The following is a 20,777-nucleotide window of genomic DNA, read 5'->3' on the forward strand; positions in this document are numbered from 1 at the left end:
ATTTATTATAGTGAAAAAGAAAAATTTTTTTTTTTTTTTTTTTTTGCGGTACTCGGGCCTCTCACTGCTGCGGCCTCTACCGTTGCAGAGCACAGGCTCCAGACGCGCAGGCTTAGCAGCCATGGCTCACGGGTCCAGCCGCTCCGCGGCATGTGGGATCTTCCCGGACCAGGGCACAGAACCCGCGTCCCCTGCATCGGCAGGCGGACTCCCAACCACTGCGCCACCAGGGAAGCCCGAGAAAATATTTTGAACTAATTAATGATAGTGAAAATAATCATCGTTATCAGAACTTGAGGCTACAGACAAAGCAGTACTTAGTGGGTAATGTACAGAACTAAGTGTTTATAGAATAAGAAAGAGTGAAAATTGTTAAAGCTAAGTAGCCATCTTAAGATGGGAGATAGAGAACAGCAAAATAAAGCAGAGGGAATGAAATAGTAAAGCGCAGAAATTAAAACAATGAAGAACAAACATACTATAAAGAAAATTGCAAAAGCCCAAATAATTAAGACAGTCTGGTAATGGCATAGGTTAGGGAGCCCAGAGACAGACACATACATATTTGGACGCTTGTTACATGAGCAAAGGAGCACTGCAGATCAGTGGGAATTCAATAAATGGTGTGAGAGAAACTATTTGCAAAATAGTAGAATCCAGAGTTCACAAAGAATCCCTATGAATTGATAAACAAAAAGATAAACAACTCTGTAGAAAAATAGGCAAAAGATTTGAATAAGAGCTATACAAAAGGAGAGAAATAACTAACAAACATGAGAATATACTCAACCTTATTAGTAATCTGGAAGATGCAAATTAAAATTATAATGATATGCCATTAAGAACCCACCTGATGGCCAAATATTTTTTAAAGCAGACAATACAAGCATTGATAAGGTTGGGAAGAAAGGGAACTCTTGTCTATTGTTAGACAATTACTAGATACTACCTTCTTTGTTTGCTTTTTTTTGTTCCCTTTTCTCCACACCCTCTCCAGCATTTGTTATTTGTGGACTCTTTATTTTATTTTTTTTAATGTTTACTTATTTATTTTTTTTCTTATTACTCATCCATTTTATACACATCAGTGTACACATGCCAATCCCAATCTCCCAATTCATCCCACCACCACCACCACCACCCCCTGCCACTTTCCCCCCTTGGTGTCCATACGTTTTTTCTCTACTTCTGTGTCTCAATTTCTGCACTGCAAACTGGTTCATCTGTACCATTTTCTAGGTTCCACATATGTGTGTTAATATATGATATTTGTTTTTCTCTTTCTGACTTACTTCATTCTGTATGACACTCTCTAGATGCATCCACGTCTCTACATATGACCCAATTTCGTTCCTTTTTATGGCTGAGTAATATTCCACTGTATATATGTACCACATCTTCTTTATCCATTCGTCTGTCGATGGGCATTTAGGTTGCTTCCATGACCTGGCTATTGTAAATAGTGCTGCAATGAACATTGGGGTGCATGTATCTTTTTGAACTATGGTTTTCTCTGGGTATATGCCCAGTAGTGGGATTGCTGGGTCATATGGTAATTCTATTTTTAGTTTTTTAAGGAACCTGCGTACTGTTCTCCATAGTGGCTGTATCAATTTACATTCCCACCAACAGTGCAAGAGGGTTCCATTTTCCCCACACCCTCTCCAGCATTTGTTGTTTGTAGATTTTCTGATGATGCCCATTCTAACTGGTGTGAGGTGATACCTCATTGTAGTTTTCATTTACATTTCTCTGTTGATTACTGATGTTGAGCATTCTTTCATGTGTTTGTTGGAAATCTGTATATCTTCTCTGGAGAAATGTCTATTTAGGTCTTCTGCCCATTTTTGGATTGGGTTGTTTGTTTCTTTAATATTGAGCTGCATGAGCTGGTTATATATTTTGGAGATTAATCCTTTGTCCGATGATTCATTTGCAAATATTTTCTTCCATTCTGAAGGCTGTCTTTTCGTCTTGTTTACAGTTTCCTTTGCTGTGAAAAAGCCTTTAAGTTTCATTAGGTCCCATTTGTTTATTTTTGCTTTTATTTCCATTACTCTAGGAGGTGGATCAAGAAATATCTTGCTGTGATTTATGTCAAAGAGTGTTCTTCCTATGTTTTCCTTTAAGAGTTTTACAGTGTCCAGTCTTACATTTAGGTCTCTAACCCACTCTGAGTTTATTTTTGTGTATGGTGTTAGGGAGTGTCCTAATTTTATTCTTGGTCAGTTTTCCCAGCACCAATTACTGAAGAGACTGTCCTTTCTCCATTGTATGTCCTTGCCTTTTTATCATAGATTAGTTGACCATAGGTGCGTGGGTTTATCTCTGGGCTTTCTATCCTGTTCCATTGATCTATATTTCTGTTTTTGTGCCAGTACTATATTGTCTTGATTACTGTAGCTTTGTAGTATAGTCTGAAGTCAGGGAGCCTGATTCCTCCAGCTCCGTATTTTTCCCTCAAGACTGTTTTGGTTATTTGGGGTCTTTTGTGTCTCCATACAAATTTTAAGACTTTTTGTTCTAGTTCTGTAAAATATGCCATTGGTAATTTGATAGGGATTGCATTGAATCTGTAGATTGCTTTGGGTAGTAGAGTCACTTTCACAATATTGATTCTTCCAATCCAAGAACATGGTATATCTCTCCATCTGTTGGTATCATCTTTAATTTCTTTCATCAGTGTCTTATAGTTTTCTGCATACAGGTCTGTTGTCTCCGTAGGTAGGTTTATTCCTAGGTATTTTATTCTTTTTGTTGCAATGGTAAATAGGAGTGTTTCCTTAATTTCCCTTTCATATTTTTCATCATTAGTGTATAGGAATGCAAGAGATTTCTGTGCATAAGTTTTTATTTTTAATATCCTGGAACTTTACCAAATTCATTGATTAGCTCTAGTAGTTTTATGGTGGCATCATTAGGATTCTCTATGTATAGTATCATGTCACCTGCAAACAGTGACAGTTTTACTTCTTCTTTTCCAATGTGTATTCCTTTTATTTCTTTTTCTTCTCTGATTGCTGTGGCTAGGTCTTCCAAAACTATGTTGAATAATAGTGGCGAGAGTGGACATACTTGTCTTGTTCCTGATCTTAGAGGAAATGCTTTCAGTTTTTCACCATTGACAATGATGTTTGCTGTAGGTTTGTCATATATGGCCTTTATTATGTTGAGGTAAGTTCCCTCTATGCCCACTTTCTGGAGAGTTTTTATCATAAATGGGTGCTGAATTTTGTCAAAAGCTTGTTCTGCATCTATTGAGATGATCAAATTGTTTTTCTTCTTCAGTTTGTTAATATGGTGGATCACGTTGATTGATTTGCGTATATTGAAGAATCCTTGCATTCCTGGGGTAAATCCCATTTGACCATGGTGTACGATCCTTTTAATGTGTTGTTGGATTCTGTTTGCTAGTATTTTGTTGAGGATTTTTGCATCTATATTCATCAGTGATATTGGTCTGTAATTTTCTTTTTTGTAGTATCTTTGTCTGGTTTTGGTATCAGGGTGATGGTGGCCTCATAGAATGAGTTTGGGAGTATTCCTTCCTCTGCAATTTATTGGAAGAGTTTGAGAAGGATGGGTGTTAGCTCTTCTCTAAATGTTTGATAGAATTCACCTGTGAAGCCATCTGGTCCTGGGCTTTTGTTTGTTGGAAGATTTTTAATCACAATTTCAATTTCATTACTTGTGATTGGTCTGTTCATATTTTCTATTTCTTCCTGGTTAAGTCTTGGAAGGTTATACCTTTCTAAGAATTTGTCCATTTCTTCCAGGTTGTCCATTTTTTTGGCATAGAGTTGCTTGCAGTAGTGTCTTAGGATGCTTTGTATTTCTGCGGTGTCTGTTGTAACTTCTCCTTTTTCATTTCTAATTTTATTGATTTGAGTCCTCTCCCTCTTTTTCTTGATGAGTCTGGCTAATGGTTTATCCATTTTGTTTATCTTCTCAAAGAACCACCTTTTAGTTTTATTGATCTTTGCTATTGTTTTGTTTCTATTTCATTGATTTCTGCTCTGATCATTATGATTTCTTTCCTTCTGCTAACTTTGGGTTTTGTTTGTTCTTCTTTTCTAGTTCCTTTAGGTGTAATGTTAGATTGTTTACTTGTGCTTTTTCTTGTTTCTTGAGGTAGGCTTGTATAGCTACAAACTTCCCTCTTAGAATTGTTTTTGCTGCATCCCATCGGTTTTGGAACGTTGTGTTTTCATTGTCATTTGTCTCGAGGTATGTTTTGATTTCCTCTTTGATTTCTTCAGTGATCTCTTGGTTATTTATTAAAGTATTGTTTAGCCTCCATGTGTTTGTGTTTTTTACGTTTTCTAATCTCATAGTGTTGTGGTCAGAAAAGATGCTTGATATGATTTCAATTTTCTTAAATTTACTGAGGCTTGATTTGTGACCCAAGATGTGATCTATCCTGGAGAATGTTTCGTGCACACTTGAGAAGAAAGTGTACTCTGCTGGTTTTGGATGGAATGTCCTATAAATATCAATTAAATCTATCTGGTCTATTGTGTCCTTTAAAGCTTGTGTTTCCTTATTAATTTTCTGTTTGGATGATCTGTCCATTGGTGTAAGTGAGGTGTTAAAGTCCCCCACTATTACTGTGTTACTGTCGATTTCCTCTTTTAGAGCTGTTAGCAGTTGCCTTATGTATTGAGGTGCTCCTATGTTGGGTGTATATATATTTATTATTGTTATATCTTCTTCTTGGATTGATCCCTTGATCATTATGCAGTGTCCTTCCTTTTCTCTTGTAACATTCTTTATTTTAAAGTCTATTTTATATGATATGAGTATTGCTTCTCCAGCTTTGTTTTGTTTTCCATTTGCATGGAATATCTTTTTCCATCCCCTCACTTTCAGTCTGTATGTGTCCCTAGGTCTGAAGTGGGTCTTTTGTAGACAGCATATATATGGGTCTTGTTTTTGCATCCATTCAGCGAGCCTGTGTCTTTTGGTTGGAGCATTTAATCCATTCACGTTTAAGGTAATTATCGATATGTATGTTCCTATGACCATTTTCTTAACTGTTTTGGTTTTGTTTTTGTAGGTCCTTTTCTTCTCTTGTATTTCCCACTTAGAAAAGTTCCTTTAGCATTTGTTGTAGAGCTCGTTTGGTGGTGCTGAATTCTCTTAGCTTTTGCTTGTCTGTAAAGCTTTTGATTTCTCTGTGAAATCTGAATGAGATCCTTGCTGGGTAATCTTGGTTGTAGATTCTTCCCTTTCATCACTTTAAATATATGTGCCAGTCCCTTCTGGCTTTTAGAGTTTCTGCTGAGAAATCAGCTGTTAACCTTATGGGAATTCCCTTGTATGTTATTGTTCGCTTTTCCCTTGCTGCTTTCAATAATTTTTCTTGGTCTTTACCATTTGTCAATTCGATATCTATGTGTCTTGGCATGTTTCTCCTTGGGTTTATCCTGTATGGGACTCTCTGCGCTTCCTGGGCTTGGGTGGTTATTTCCTTTCCCACATTAGGGATGTTTTCAACTATAATCTCTTCAAATATTTTCTCAGGCCCTTTCTCTCTCTCGTCTTCTTCTGGGACCCCTATAACGCGAATGTTGTTGCGTTTAATGTTGTCCCAGAGGTCTCTTAGGCTGTCTTCATTTCTTTTCATTTTTTTTTCTTTATTCTGTTCCGCAGCAGTGAATTCCATCATTCTGTGTTCCAGGTCGCTTATCCGTTCTTCTGCTTCAGTTATTCTGCTATTGATTCCTTCTAGTGTATTTTTCATTTCAGTTATTGTATTGTTCATGTCTGTTTGTTTGTTCTTTAACTCTTCTAGATCTTTGTTAAACATTTTTACATCTTCTCGATCTTTGCCTCCATTCTTTTTCCAAGGTCCTGGATCATCTTCACTATCATTATTCTGAATTCTTTTTCTGGAAGATTGCCTATCTCCATTTCATTTTGTTGTTTTTCTGGGGTTTTATCTTGTTCCTTCATCTGGTACATAGCCCTCTGCCTTTTCATCTTATCCATCTTTCTGTGAATGTGGTTTTTGTTCCATAGGCTGCAGGATTGTAGTTCTTCTTGCTTCTGATGTCTCTAGATACTACCTTTCTAATTTGACCTAAGAGAGCACATTATCTTACCGTGGAGCAAGGTGTGAAGGCAGAGCCCACAGGGAAGATCAGTTTTGATGTAGGTATAGAGTAAAATGAGGTCTAGGGCCCTGGGGGCTCTTAAAAGTGGTACAACCAGGAGGATGGTGGTGGAGTGGCAGGCACTGGGCATTTCCAGACATCACCAAGGTACAGGGTACCTGTGGAGGGGGTGAGGGAGGTACTCACTGGGAGGAGGAGGCACAGAATTGAGGAGAGAGGTGGTAGTGAGGCACAGGAGTCAAACTTTGCTTGTTTATAATTTTTCCCTTACAAGGTCCACTAACAGTGCTAAATCAGATGTGGCTACAGAGATTTCTGTTATCTGCTTCTGCATGCTCCTGGCTGCCATGACAAAGGAAATTTTGAGTAAACCTCCTTTGGTCAGTTTGTAGTACTGACTCCATGGAGTTGTCACGAAGATGAAATGAGTTAAAAAAATAAATACAGGGCTTCCCTGGTGGCGCAGTGGTTGAGCATCCACCTGTCGGTGCAAGGGACACGGGTTCATGCCCCGGTCCGGAAAGATCCCACATGCCGCGGAGCAGCTGGGCCCGTGAGCCATGGCCGCTGGGCCTGCGCATCCGGAGCCTGTGCTCCGCAATGGGAGAGGCCACAACAGTGAGAGGCCCACGTACCGCAAAAAAAAAAAATAAATAAATAAATAAATACAAAGAAGTAAGCATAGGCAGTGGCACATAGTAAGCACTAGATGATGGTGGTGGTAATGATGATGGAGAAGGAGGAGGTCAATCTGCTTTACATTTCTGTGTCTCAGGATCTTCATCTGTAAAATGGAAGAAACAATAGCATCTACCTCTAGGGTTGTTGTGAAGATGAAAACAGAATATTTGTATTGTATAGACTGGGCTTGTACCTAGCAAATACTTCAAAAGTCGTAGCTTTGCTACTCTTATTGCTTTTGCGCATCACCCATGGTTCCAAGACCATATGAAACGGGTCCTTAAATGGGTCTTGAACAGAGGACTTAATGCCAAAGGGCAATTCCAACTCATCCAAAAAGATTTTAGAGGAATAGTCCCTTGGTTCCTTTCATTTACAAATTATAGGCTCAAATGAATGACTTTGGTGAGCAAAAACCTTTGGCTTTTGGAAAGGTCAAATTGTATGGTTTATTGAAAATGGCTATTCTCCTTTTCCGAAGGAAATCATCAAGCAGGGGCCGAGATGGGTTTCATTATTCCAGCAAGTAATCAAGCAGGGAGGTTTGCTTTTTCAGAATTTGATTGTCAAGGAGGCCACAGTGGGTAGAGATCTGGGTTGTGGATTTGTCCATTTTCCTAGAGTGGGCGGAGGTTAAATTACCCAGAAGTTGGAAGGGCTTGCAGGCACTTCCTGGACTTTACAAAGAAGAGACTACCATCTCCCTTATTGTGAAACATTAATCACAAGAGCTGATGAAGCCCTATCCACACATAGCCTAACTGCCCTTCTTGGCACCAGGGTACAAGGTTTTCTAGACGTATCTCAAAATTTACATTTTTGTCAAAAGATGGGCTGCCATTCCCAAACCTGGGGACATTAATTAGTCACAACAACAGCCTTTCCTTAGGGTTCTAATGCATTCCTGGAACTTCCCTATACTTAGGTCCGTAGGGCACCAACTTCAAAGCCATGCAAGAAATGATTCTAATAAAGACGTAGTCTTAGTAAGGAAATCTCTTGGATGAACTCTAAGGCATATTTGCTTCTGCCAAATTCTAGACATTTGGAGGGCTTTAGCAGTAAATAAGAATCTATATTCATATCTAGTATTTATTTTGTTATCGTCAGAGAAGGCATTTTCACTGATGACTTACTGGAACTTCTCACCTGTTCCTTGAATGTACTTTATCATGTGGCTTTTAACTCCTTTATTATGCCTTGCATTCTAATTTATGTACTGGTTTCTTCTGTCCAACTCGTCTGTAAGCTTTGTGCATCAGCCCTAATGCTTAGAATAATGCTTTATACATCATAGGTGCTTGATGAATTGTCAAAATAACCTAGTAGAGTGAATATAATTTTGCTCTATATCTGATTCAGAAAGTAGGGCTATATCTTCAGTGCCTCTCCTTCAGTGCCTGTCCTAAACAGCTGACACTGCAAAAAGATGCACCTTGTACTAGTTGAGAATGGGGCTCTGATGGCCACAGTGCAAGTCTGGGGGCCCACAGTATCCTCCAGGTAGTGAGGCAGGCCATCAAAGGTTGAAGGCAGATGTCTGACTCATCTCTGCTACTAAGAGGTAGGGTTTGGATCAGGTTAGTTTAATTCAAATTAGTGCAAAAATAATAAGGAACCTGAAGAAAAAGATTTCATCATTATCTTGCTGAGCTCATGTGGTAGGAGAGATATGCATGTAAACAAATAATTAAAATATAACATCAGTGCCTACAGTGAAATACCTGCAGAATGCCATAGGGGATTAGAGGAGGGAAACAACTTTTCTGGAGCAAAGAATTGGGAGGGAGGAAAAGAGATCAGAGAAGGCTTCAAAGAGGAGATAATATTTGAGATAAGGCTTGAAGGAGATGCAGGAAGGAATGCCAGAATTTTTAATATTAGAAAGTTGATTTATGTAATTTACCATATTAAAGAATTAAAGGAGGAAAGCCATGTGGTCGTCTCATCAAATGCAGACATGGGTTAGATATCCTCCCACAATGAAAAACTCACACATCAATGAAAATTAATAAACTATAGCTACACACATCAATATGGATGTCAAAATGAAATATTGATTGAAAAAAGTAAGTTACAGAAGGGCCAGGGAGAGTATGATTCTATGTATGTAAAGCTCAAAAACAGACAAAACTAAACAATATAGTTTTTAGGGATACAAATTTAGGTGGTAAAATTGTAAGTCAAGCAAAAGGATTGTAAACACAAAACCTTTTCAGCACAGTGGTCTCCTCTGGGAAAGGCGGAAGGGCAGCACAAGTCACAGAAGAGCACACAGGGCCCTTCCGAGGCACTGAAATGTTCTATTTCCTAACCTGGGTGGTGGGCACACAGGTATTGAACTTGTTATTTTATAGATTGGGCAGGTGTGCTTCTACATTTGTATATATGACACAGTTCACAATTAAAACATGTAAGAGAAATAAGCAGAAACTCACTAAGTGGAGTGGGAGATCCAGGCCAGTCCTGAAATATAGCATGTTCTTGGTAACTATCCATTGAATGAATGAATGAATGGACAAGGCCACTGTAAGCAGAAGAAGCAGCATCGACAAAGCATGGGAGTGTGAGAGGGCATGGGGGCTTCAGGAGATTGTACGTAGTTTCTATGATCAGAAAGGTGGGCATGGCCCGAATTATAAACAGCTTCATGGGCCATAAAAGGGTTTGAACCTGTAGCTGACAAGAAGCCATTGATGGATTTAAAGAAGGAGGTGACATCAGAACTACATTTTAAAGACACATTCTGGCAGCTGTGTCTAGATGAAACTAAAGCCTTCTCTGCCTTCACCACAAAGAACCCTCAGAAGGAAACAGTGGGTATGTCATGTGCACTAGGGCCTTCCCTGGACTTTGCTCAGGAAACTACATACAAATCCTCTCAATACAAACAACAATTGCAGCTAGTCCTCAGCATAGGATTTCATGCTCGGGGATGCAAGGTTCATGGGAGACATAAGGTAAGTGGTCTGAAGAGAAGAGCTCACACCGTACTTTTAGGACAGACGTATTTAACCCTCAGTAAAGTTGGCATGTTGCGGCACAGAACTAGGAAACGCATGCTTACAAACTGTGGGCCCTGACGCTACTTTCTTTCATCCAAACCTAGAAACCCCCGAAATTTTTACTGATTTTGCTGGTAGGGAGTGGGATAAGAAAGAATGGTCAGGAAAAACAAAAATACGTAGCAATTGTGGCTATTGCCCCGAAGGAATATGGTAAAGTCTACTACTCTTCAAAGCAGTAACAAATGTACCATAACCATCTCGATTTCTTCAGTTCTCTCTTTATTATATCAAAAATAAAATTCAGCTCTATTTTACTTTAAAAAATTGCTAGGTGCATTAGACAATTTGGTACAACTTAGCCGCTCCATGGATATAACTATTTGGAAATTGTTCAATTACACATGAAATGAATTATCACCTCATTTGCATGGGCGAAAAAAAATCTATTAATGCTCAATGAAGCCTGAACCAGTTGTGAAACAGGTGAGAATTTGTGGTTGGATACTCTGATTGAAGCTCTATTAATGTCCAAGACAGTTTTTAAATGAATTAAGCCCCAACTCATTTGTATGCTCTATCCCTTCTAATGTCTAATTGTGCCTAAATCAAGCTATCCTTGACTAATCGTGGAGCCCTGTGCGTACCCGAGCGCATCTTGGGCTCTATGTGCATTGGCCCCGAACTAAATTAAAGCCCTCGCCCTTTGGCTGTTTTCTCCTGGTAGCAACATGACTTGTGATATGATGATTAGTTATCATTAAAGATAACAATTAGCTATAGATTCGGAGTCTTGCATTTGGCCCAGTAGTTTATCATGATTTGTATCAGGCAATGTCTGCATCCTTCTAGGGAATGACAGAACAGCTGTGAAATGGCTCAAGCATTTAAGGATGGACTGTGGGAAACTTTGGAAAACAGAGGAGTGAGAACGGAGAAAGAGTGGGAGTCGATGAGGAGAGCTTCAGGATCACCACCTCTGCCCAGACAGCCTTTTTTTTTTTTTTTAATTTTCTTTTTTGATGTGGACCATTTTTAAAGTCTTTATTGAATTTGTTACAATATTGCTTCTGTTTTATGTTTTTGTTTTTTTGGCCACAAGGCATGTGGGATCTTAGCTCCCCAACCAGGGATCGAACCTGCACCCCCCGTATCAGAAGGCGAAGCCTTAACCACTGGCCATCCAGGGAAGTCCCCTCTGACAGCCTTTACTACAGTATTTCTGATTCCTTCAGCCTTGCTTTGGTTCCCCTTTCCACGGTGCGGGTTAAACACCGGTGTTGCATATTACCAGGTGTGGGACTTGGCTGTTTATGTCTCTATCTCCCCTACACTGTAAATTGTCCAGGAGTGGAGATCATCTATGTTTCTCTGTTATATTTTCAGTGTCTTGTGTATTGTAGGGGTCCAATAAGTATTTTTTAATTAATAGATAATGAATGAATAAATGGATCAAAGAACTTACAGATATTCTACTACGTATTTCTCAAAGTATTTCCTGTATATGTTTGGTAGCCTCCATCAGACATGTAACAAAATTAGGTGCTTAAACTCCTTACTCAGCTGGGTCCTTTGGGCCAAAATTCACCTTGCTGATCAGAATAGCACTATGCTTCATGAATAATAAACTTTATGTACCACTTGGGATCTAAAGTGTAAGGTAAAATTTTTATCATCAAGGTCAGCCTTAAAAAATCTCTTGGGAAGAAAAACCCTTCTCTCAGGAAATCTAACACAGTCAGGGTTGGAACACATCACTGTCTCTGGCTGAGCACCAGAAGGGCATGGCTTGTATTCAAAGGCCATATTATATGAAAAATTTGTATCTTTAAACATTTGAATGGCAGTGGTCAGTGGGCCAGACAGATGCAACTGGGGGTAGAGCACCCTCTGCTCACCCACAACCTCCACCCACTCTCAGGCCTGATGGCCTCACTGAGGGAGGTGGCGGGTGGAGTCCTTCACTTCCTAAGGAACCTGTTACTTCTCTCTTTGTGCAGAGTACCTAGGGTTGCGTTCTCTTAAATTAGATGTCTGTATCTGGCCGTGACACTGTACATTAGGCACACAAACTCTTGTTGAAAAATGCATGAAGCTTCTGTTTCAACAAAAGGTAATTATAATCCACTTGGCCAAAAGCAACACATATGTTTAAAATCAAGATAAAAAGATATGATAGTGCCAGATCAGTCTGGGTTATAATGTTTTGAAATATATTAAAACAGTCATATTTTTGCCTTTGAAGCCTGTTTCTTTAAAGGGCTATCACAGACATTGTCTCAATGGTACCTACCATGTTTCTGAGGTAAAGAAGATGGTTATTCTGATTTAGCTGGTGGAGAACGAAAAGCGTAGGAAGAGTGTCTGAGTGTTCGGAGGTGGGCAGTGGCCCTGGCACGAGGACCCATGCCTCCCTGGTCTTGGCTTAGTGTCACCTCCTGGGCCCGTGTCACAATTCATCTCTTTCGGAAACCACAGATTTTTGACTTCACATACTTCTCTGGGAGCCCAGCCTGAAGAAACTTCACAAATTCCAGTTGATAGATTGACTATCTCATCTGCCCATTGTGGAAATGCCCAAAGCTTCTATCATTAGACAGGTGTTGCAGGAAGCTCATTATCTCATGCCCTGACACCCTTGCTGTCATCCTCACCTCTTGCCTCTCCCTTCCTTACCTTTCCTGCTCAGCAGAACTTCAAGACCCAGACTGGGTGATAACCTCTCCTATTCTGACAGGAATCTATTCACTCAGGAATGCTTCAACACACCTACAGAAGCTGCCACCAAGGGGGAAGAGGGCTGGAAACTGTCTTATCAGGAGGCTGTGCCCATGTGCAGTCTCCAGCGTGGGAGATGGTCACACTTCTTGCGCTGGAGGCCAGGCAGGAGGGCTGTCTGGGGGTCTTGTATCCTAAGAGAGCATCAGAGCATCCTGCAGCTTTGCCCATTAATGGGGTACATGGAATGGCTACATGAACTTTCAGGCTCTAACATGAGAAAGATGACAGAAATTAAGAAAGAGAAGACTTGTGAAATAGCTGAGACTTGCTGAGATTGTCTGCTGGAGGTGCCCAGAATATGGGATTGGGACTGTTGGGTTCCTCTGATTCAGCCCTGCCGAGTGGCTTAGGTTCTGGAAGGGGAGCTCTTTCCCATCCTCATCTTCCGTATTTCACTTTCCTCACTGCCACAAGTATCTGGCAGTCAGTCTAGCTTCACTGTCACAGAAAAGGTGAGGCCAGGAGATGACCCTGAATGGACAGCTGGCCACAGGTGGCCCCACGCCTGGGACCCACGCTTTCACTTACAACCTACTGCACATATTTAAGCTTTGCAGATACATTAGATCCATTGTCTGGCCTCATTTGTTATTTCCACAGATATTGATTGAGCACCACAGCATTCCAGACACTGTGTTAGGAAGTGGTGATATACCAGGAGACAGTGGAGTAGCCCTGTTGCCTAACAGCCACGTAGACATGGGCAAGTCATTTCCTCCTTTTGTTGCAATTTTTCCATCTGTAGTATGAGTACAACCATAGCAGTATCTATGCCATGAGGCTCTCGGCAGAATTAAACACCCAGGAAGAATTTAGAGCAGCTCCGGATGCACAGTAAGGAAACGATGACACGAGCTGTTGTCACCACGCTCACACCGTGGAAGAGCCCTCACCCAGAGCTCACGTATGCACACGCCAACCACCTGGATCCGAGCTGGAAACCCAGAAAACAAGTAACGGAAACGAGTTTTTCCTTCTCCCTATGACCCAGCAAGTCCATAAATCAGGAATCTCTAACCCCTTGGAAAGAAGGAGAACAAAGTTCCCATCCATTCTGCCCTTTTTTAAAAAAATTTTATATTCATTTTTGGCTGTGTTGGGTCTTCGTTTCCGCGCGAGGGCTTTCTCTAGTTGCGGCGAGTGGGGGCCACTCTTCATCGCGGTGCGCGGGCCTCTCACCATCGCGGCCTCTCCCGTTGCGGAGTGCAGGATCAGTAGTTGTGGCTCGCGGGCTCTAGAGCACAGGCTCAGTAGTGGCTCACGGGCCCAGTTGCTCCGCGGCACGTGGGATCCTCCCGGACCGGGGCACGATCCCGTGTCCCCTGCATCGGCAGGCGGACTCTCAACCACTGCGCCACCAGGGAAGCCCTCTGCCCTTTTATTTACTTCTTCTCACAGGAGGAAAAAGGTCTGACTGGTGGCGCTGGTAAACATGGCCATGGGCATGTACAGCCCAATGCTGTCTGTCTGTCTGTCCCCCTGTAGGTCACACACACCCCTCCTCTTCAGCCATGTGGCTGTATGGGTAAGGGATTGCTCTGCTGATCCAATTCTGCCCACTCCTGAGTCCTGGGGACTATGCTTGTGGGGGGATAGGAGTAGACCTCCTTCCACTCTGCTAGGATTCAGCAGATGGAGAATTTTAATTCCCAACCATACTCTTGTATCTATTTGCCAACTGGTTCGGAATCTGGAGAGAAGAGAGTCTGATTAGGACTCTCAGAAATTGAACATAAAGGAAGAAAACCTCCTGAAAAGCCAAAAGGGAAATGAAGAAACCTCCTGATTTCTGCTAAGTCCTAAAACCATAAGCTCATTATCCAAGAGGGACTAGCCGTGGTAGACAAAGAAAAATATATGCCATGGCTTTGCTGCCAAGGATCATGACTGAGTTGGGGGCCTAACAGTCTGCTCTGTGAGGGGGCACAAAGGGGTCCTCCTGGGAACAAAAAGGATGATGCGCACAGTTTATGTGTCAAACCAGTGGTGGAAGGACCAATGCTTGAACCCAGGGCTTGTGATCCCAGCTGATCCCCAGACAGCCTCATTTCTCCCTGAGTGACCTGCATGCTTCTGTGATAAACCTGGCAGAGTTCATTTACTGGTAGTTGATGCCTCCATTCTTAAGAAAATAATATCGATCTCTGAAAATTTTCATAATTATATGTGAACATACCACTGGCCAGGGAAGCAAACAGAGGTAGGAGGGAAGAATGAAAGGAAAGAGATGCTAAAATCTCATACAAAAGAGACTTATGTGCTGGTGATTTTCTGAACTTACTTTCTCTGCATCCTAACAGTCATTAAAATGTATAAAAATGGATATTTTTGAAGCAGCAACACTAAGAATTATCATTGCTGCAGTTGCTTGGCAACCTGAGACTTTGGTTATTTTATTTCTAAATAGGGAATGCTATAAACTCGTATCTGGAGCTTGTGCAAATAGTTCTAAATTGATGTTCTCCCTGTAAATCAGGAGGAGATAATACAGCATTAATGTACATTTAAAGGTTGCTAAATATGCATATGTATGTGTCTCATATCACACACACACACACACACACACACACACACACACACCAAGATTCTTACACAGAGCTTCTCTCCGTTACATGCTATCTTAAGCAAATCTAGAGAATTGATATTCCTTTGCATTTTTCCTGGAAAATATCTATTTAATTTCATTTTGTAAATAATATGCATTTGAGTCACGAGGGACAAACCTTTTGTCTCCTGTGTGAGTCAGGGGAACTGAGTATTGTAGCTCATATCGGTCATGAGCTCCTTTCTCTAGCTTCCCAGACACTGAGTGGGTTTCCAGTTCTGAGAAAGCAGAGACAAACCCAGTATCTAAATGGCTACTGGGGGAAAATATTTCTCAAAGCAAGGCATGGGAATGTCCACATTCTTCATAGATGCAAGTCCTGTAAAGGCCTTATGAAATCTTAGGCCTGCAGGTTCCAGCACGGATGAGAAGAGGTGTTAACATTTTGAAAAAGTCCCCTCTATTTACAAACTGTCATTTCTCCACAAGTCACCAACTTGAATTTGAGTCTCTAGTGATACCTGCTGGTTTGAATGAAATGCTGTGCTCTGATGCTGCTTTTCTCTTAAACGTGACTTTAGTTCCTGACTCCTCACTAGGGCCTTAGGAGGAAAAGTGCCTCCGTTCCAGATCCTGATGACAGGCATCCTTATCACTTTAGTAGAACAACCGCTTCTAAAGTGGCCCCTGCAGTGGTGTTTGCCTGCAGACGGAAGCTCATGACAACAAACTGCCTCAGGCTCCACCTGCTTCTCCAGAGAGAACAAGGGCATGAGGAATTCAGCTGCCTGAGCCCAGAGTATGTCAGTGGCAGATTCCAAAACACAAGGATTTGGTCTTGGTCTGAACCACACAGACCAAAGCCCTAAAAGAGAGGCATTGAGCGCCAATTCGATCATGGGATTGTTCATGCAGAACCATGCTTCAAGCTACTTGGGAATAGCATCTCAGACAGACACAACCCGAGAGGGTCACAGAATGACTTTCCATGACCTCTTGTTCAATGGAAGGCAGGACATGATAACATATCTGTTGTTTAGAAACAGAGGACAGCATCTTGTTGGCAAATAATCAAATAGACCGTTTGCCCTATTAAAGTCGTTATTTATCCAAATGGAATAACAGTTACAAATGAAGGAAAAATGTTTCAGGCTTAAAGTAAGCGTGAAGGGTATGCTTCGCCTTACCAGACATCTAAAAGGGATGAAAAATTCTATTTCGAGAGAACTGGGGGGTCATTAGAATTTCCAAGTCTCTGGAAAGACTGTAGTCCTGCAGATCAGCTGGGACATAACAGCACTTTAGCCAAAGCTAAGTGCACACTGCCAGATTCTTGTGGTGGCCCTTCTGGGCACCAATTCTAGTGGTGTGTGCCTGCAACACTTGTTTTTGGCATGGGAATTCATTTCGACGTCTCTGCCTAATTTTTCTCGTCTATCGAAGGGAAGGCTCCTACAACCTTAGTGCCCAAGAAGTGTTGAGGAATAGCAAATGGCTGAGCGACGGAAGGAAATTAGCAAATGCACTGTCAAAATGCTTAGGACTATGACAGCTTCCCCTAGACAAGAGGTTCCCCAAAGTTAGGGAGTTTTGTGCAGCCTGTCAGTGCAGAACTGACTAGGAGGCTGGAGCCCTTGGTGGTCTCCCTGCTGTCCCTGAATGCTTTTCTGAATGGTGTCACCATTTGGGATTGATTTATGGCACTTGGATTGGTCAGCGAGCCTGTGCTATGTCGTGGCTGAGGCTGGGAACCTGTTCTGCACTTGCATGTGTCATATCTAAAGGCAATATCATTTGCAAAGTCAAAACCATTGAGGGCACACCTAAGAGTGCCGTGGGAGCACCTGTGATGGGTAATGAATACAAACTCGCTTTCAGGCTTGCTCACATGACAGAGTCTGGCACGATGATGAAGAGAAACGAGGACAGGCTACATCCCCTCTGTGCACATTCCAGTTAATTTCCCAGAAGCAAACACAAATGATGCAGGTTCCAAGCACAGAATTGTCCAGGGTGACAAACCTGAGTGGGTTTTTGTGTTTTCGAAGGCTGGGGGAAGGCAGCAAATGTGGAGTTTGGTCTTCCATTTTTTCCTGTAAGTGAACAGGAATAAGTGGAAACTGCAAGGGCAGAAAACCTTCCCTGTCTTAGGAACCTACTGCAAAGACAAGGTTTAACATGGGAAAGGTGTTTAGTACGCTAACAAATGCCATGTGATGTGGCTTTGGAGCGCCGACTGAACTGATAAAAGAAATCTGGGCCATCCTGCTGTGCTGAAGACTTCATGCTGTGCAGAGCAAAGGCAGCTAATATATTACAGAGCTTGATGAGGTTGCGGGGAGTGGACTGGCAACGAACTGCCAAGGTCTCTGAGGCTGTGAAAAGTGATGCGGTTTGATCCTGCCACCAGCTGGCTGGGTGATTTGAGTTAGTCTTTGCCTTATCTTCCTGTACCTCGAAAGAAGATAGTTTCTAGTTGATTAATCACTTTGCAGATGTATTTGCAGAACCAAATATTGAATATATGCTGTGGCTGAGAATCTGAAACAATATTACAGCAAGGGTCTTTGAAAGCTTACACACAATGATGGGCATTAAGGACTGAGGGCTGATAGAACTGGCTGTACAAGTGCACTGCCAACAAATGTTTTGGGGAGGACAGAGCTGGCTGCATGGCCAGGCCACCATGTTTCCTGGCATCAAGCAGTGGGCAACTCTGCAAGATCCCTAGAAGGATCCTGATGGTGGGGGACAACTCTATGCCTGTGTCTTACATAGACACCACATTTATGTTAAGTCTGTGCCAACTTCAGACATAGAAACGCTTTAATCACCACTCCCTCGGAGCCAGAGGGAAGGAAGGGAACTGAAGCAGACAGATGTCTGCAGAGAATGGTGAGTGGAGTTTTCACACTTTGTCAGCCCTCCCAAGTGGGCAGGTAGCTGGTCATTGTGGCTAGCTGATGTTAGATATGTTTAATTTAACAAGAGAACTTGAACTACTAATAAAAACAATTCTTAATGTTTCCCTTTAGGTTTATAATAAAACCCAACTGGAACCGAAAGGAAGTTACTTTATCTAAAGTAAAAGTAATTTCATATGCTTGCATTCATCCATCCCTCCCACCATCAATTCAACTATTGAAGTCATAAAAGCATGTCACTTTACAGAAATAATGTAAGTAAAATACATAATCAGTGACCTTATAAGGTGGTATTTTGAATTTTGTCTATGCCATGATCTATTAAGTTATTACATTAATAGATATGCTTCCCTTTTTATGGACAGGGAAACCAATGAGGGCTGATAACTCTTTCCTTTCTAAGATCTCCAACCTTGACAGTACTGCTGCAGACCTTTTTTTTTTCCCTCCCTCTCTTTTCTCTTTCCTTTCCTTTCTTTCTTTTCTTTCTTCTTTCTTCTTTCCTTCCTTTCCTTCCTTCCTTTCTTTCTCTCTTTCCTTGTAATCACAAGTTGACTTTATTCAACTGCAGGAATGATACTGAATGAAACTATATAAACCTTCTACTTGAATTTTTTCTCAGAGAAAAGAATCCTCACAAGGGGTAGAAAAGCCATTTCTGGGTTTACCCTAGGATTCCAAATTTCAAGAATTGAGACAGACAAGATTATAATCTCTATTTAAGCTCCTAAAGTAGTCTAGTAATGGGCTTCCTGGTGGAGAATAAAGGCACAGTGTTGGCATCAACTTAGGGCAGAGGGGAAGGAGAACTCAAGGACTTGTCCTGAACCTCAGCTATTGTAGAACAAACTGCCCGACTTACCTTTTCCGTCCTACACAACAGTAATTTATATTTTGTAGGATCCTACAGATTAAACAAAAATGATTCTATATACTGTATATTTGCTTAATCCTCAAGGCAACTCTGTAAGGTAGGTGTTATTTCCATTTAAATAGGTGGGGATAGGCTCAACCACCTTATCATTATTGGTTACTGACTAGAGTGTTACATATTTCACAAAAAACTTTCATACACATATCACTCTGAGCCTTTTATCCTTGTGATACAGATAAGATATACAGCTATAACCCTCAGTTTATGAGATGTGAAGGAAGGTTCAGCTAGTGGAAGGTGCAGCTGGACATTGGCAGGCCCTGAAAAAACAGGAGAGTACCCATCATCCCATCATCACATTGTCCAATGACAAAGATGAGTTGGGGTGATGGTGGTGAGGGGTGGCTCCAGGGCTGGGTCATTCATGGGCACAGATGATATGGCAAGTCTTTGGCTATTCCAGACATAGGAGAAGTTCTAATTTCATCTTCTTGGAGCAGCAACAGAAAGAGGAAAAGGATCTTGGAAGTGAAATAAACATCTGCGTAGGATGGTGGGTGGTAATTCCCCAAGCTTTTTAAGTTCTCCTAAATAGGACTACCAGATAAAATACAGGATGCCCATATAGCTGATGCAGTACTAGGGGGATGCTTATACTAAAAAAAATATTTGTTGTTTACCTGAAATTCAAACTTAACTGTGTATCCCACATTTTTATTGGTTAAACATGGCAGCCCTATTCCTAAGGGAAGGGTAATTCAATCTTATGCCCCTTGCTCTCATCACTATAAAGCATCTGTACAATGGTGACAATAATCTACCAATGGCAATTGTGACTGGAGACCTCAACTGAGATAACTGCTTCTTATTTCTGACTTGAGCAGCCTAATGTTAGCGTTGGGGTAAATTTAAATGTTTCCGTAGCTTTTGAATTTGGAAGACCATGCATTACACAATTGTTAGTGAAGTCTAGTTTCTGGCACTGAACTAACAATGTGGTCCATACTGTACCTCTGTAGTACAACTCTCCCCAGATGACACTGGACAGAGAATCCCACACACAGCCCTCGCACCATGCTTTCCTCATCCCATTCTTTGAGTAGAAGAGTCACTTACTTGTATGGGATGTGTTTGCTGCCATTGACGAGAGCCAGGATGACATTGCCCAGAGCAGACAGTGAGAGGCACAGCCCTGAGCCTCCTTCCCGATTTTTACTAAGAGCTTTCACACAGCTGCCAAGATCAATGAGGTGCAGGCGGCTGCGGCCTCCAGACACTGTCACAGGAGAGAAGACAAGAGAAGAAAGAAGTGGTTAAGTTCTGGCAAACACTCATCTGTCCTTCATATAGCTCCTTGGGAAATCTGATGGGAAAAAAGAGGAAATAAAAGGTTGAAGATCATGGCCTAGTAGGAAACCCCTACAAAATTATGCAGGGGTAACAAATAGCATGGTCCTCTTAAATTCTGTCCACCACACATCACTGATCTTCTAAAACCTACTGATATTCCTACTATAAATAAATGAATAATTCATGTAGGCTGAATTAGATGAAATTTCACAGAGAAGGTAAATGTCTACATTAACCTTCATCTTCTTTGTGTAGCAGAATTCTGAAACTGATCATATTAAAACATAAATAGCCCATAAGTGATTATCTGCTTTGGTTGACTGTCATAGAGACCGTGACCTAAAGCTCAGCCAGGAATCAGGTTGATAACCCAAAGTAAAACCAGGAAGAATTAACAACAAGGTGCAGAGTCAGGGAAGACCCAGGTATTTGCTGAGTATCTGCCAAGTGCCAGGTGCTGCACAAACATCAGTCTCATTCAGTTCCCCTGGGAAAATCACA

At 41.4% G+C, this 20,777-nt stretch overlaps 1 protein-coding gene across 1 annotated transcript in view; it reads right to left on the reverse strand.

Moving 5' to 3' along the window:
- KIF26B (kinesin family member 26B) overlaps positions 1–20,777 on the reverse strand; it is a 521,123-nt gene that overhangs the window by 41,339 nt on the left and 459,007 nt on the right. The window contains exon 10 of the mRNA XM_007458080.1: positions 20,043–20,202. Within this exon, the coding sequence (XP_007458142.1) occupies positions 20,043–20,202 (160 nt within the window). The remainder of the gene's footprint in view (positions 1–20,042; positions 20,203–20,777) is intronic.

This window comes from Lipotes vexillifer, unplaced genomic scaffold, assembly GCF_000442215.2.
Source record: "Lipotes vexillifer unplaced genomic scaffold, Lipotes_vexillifer_v1.1 scaffold1315, whole genome shotgun sequence".
Classification (NCBI taxonomy): Eukaryota; Metazoa; Chordata; class Mammalia; order Artiodactyla; family Lipotidae; genus Lipotes; species Lipotes vexillifer.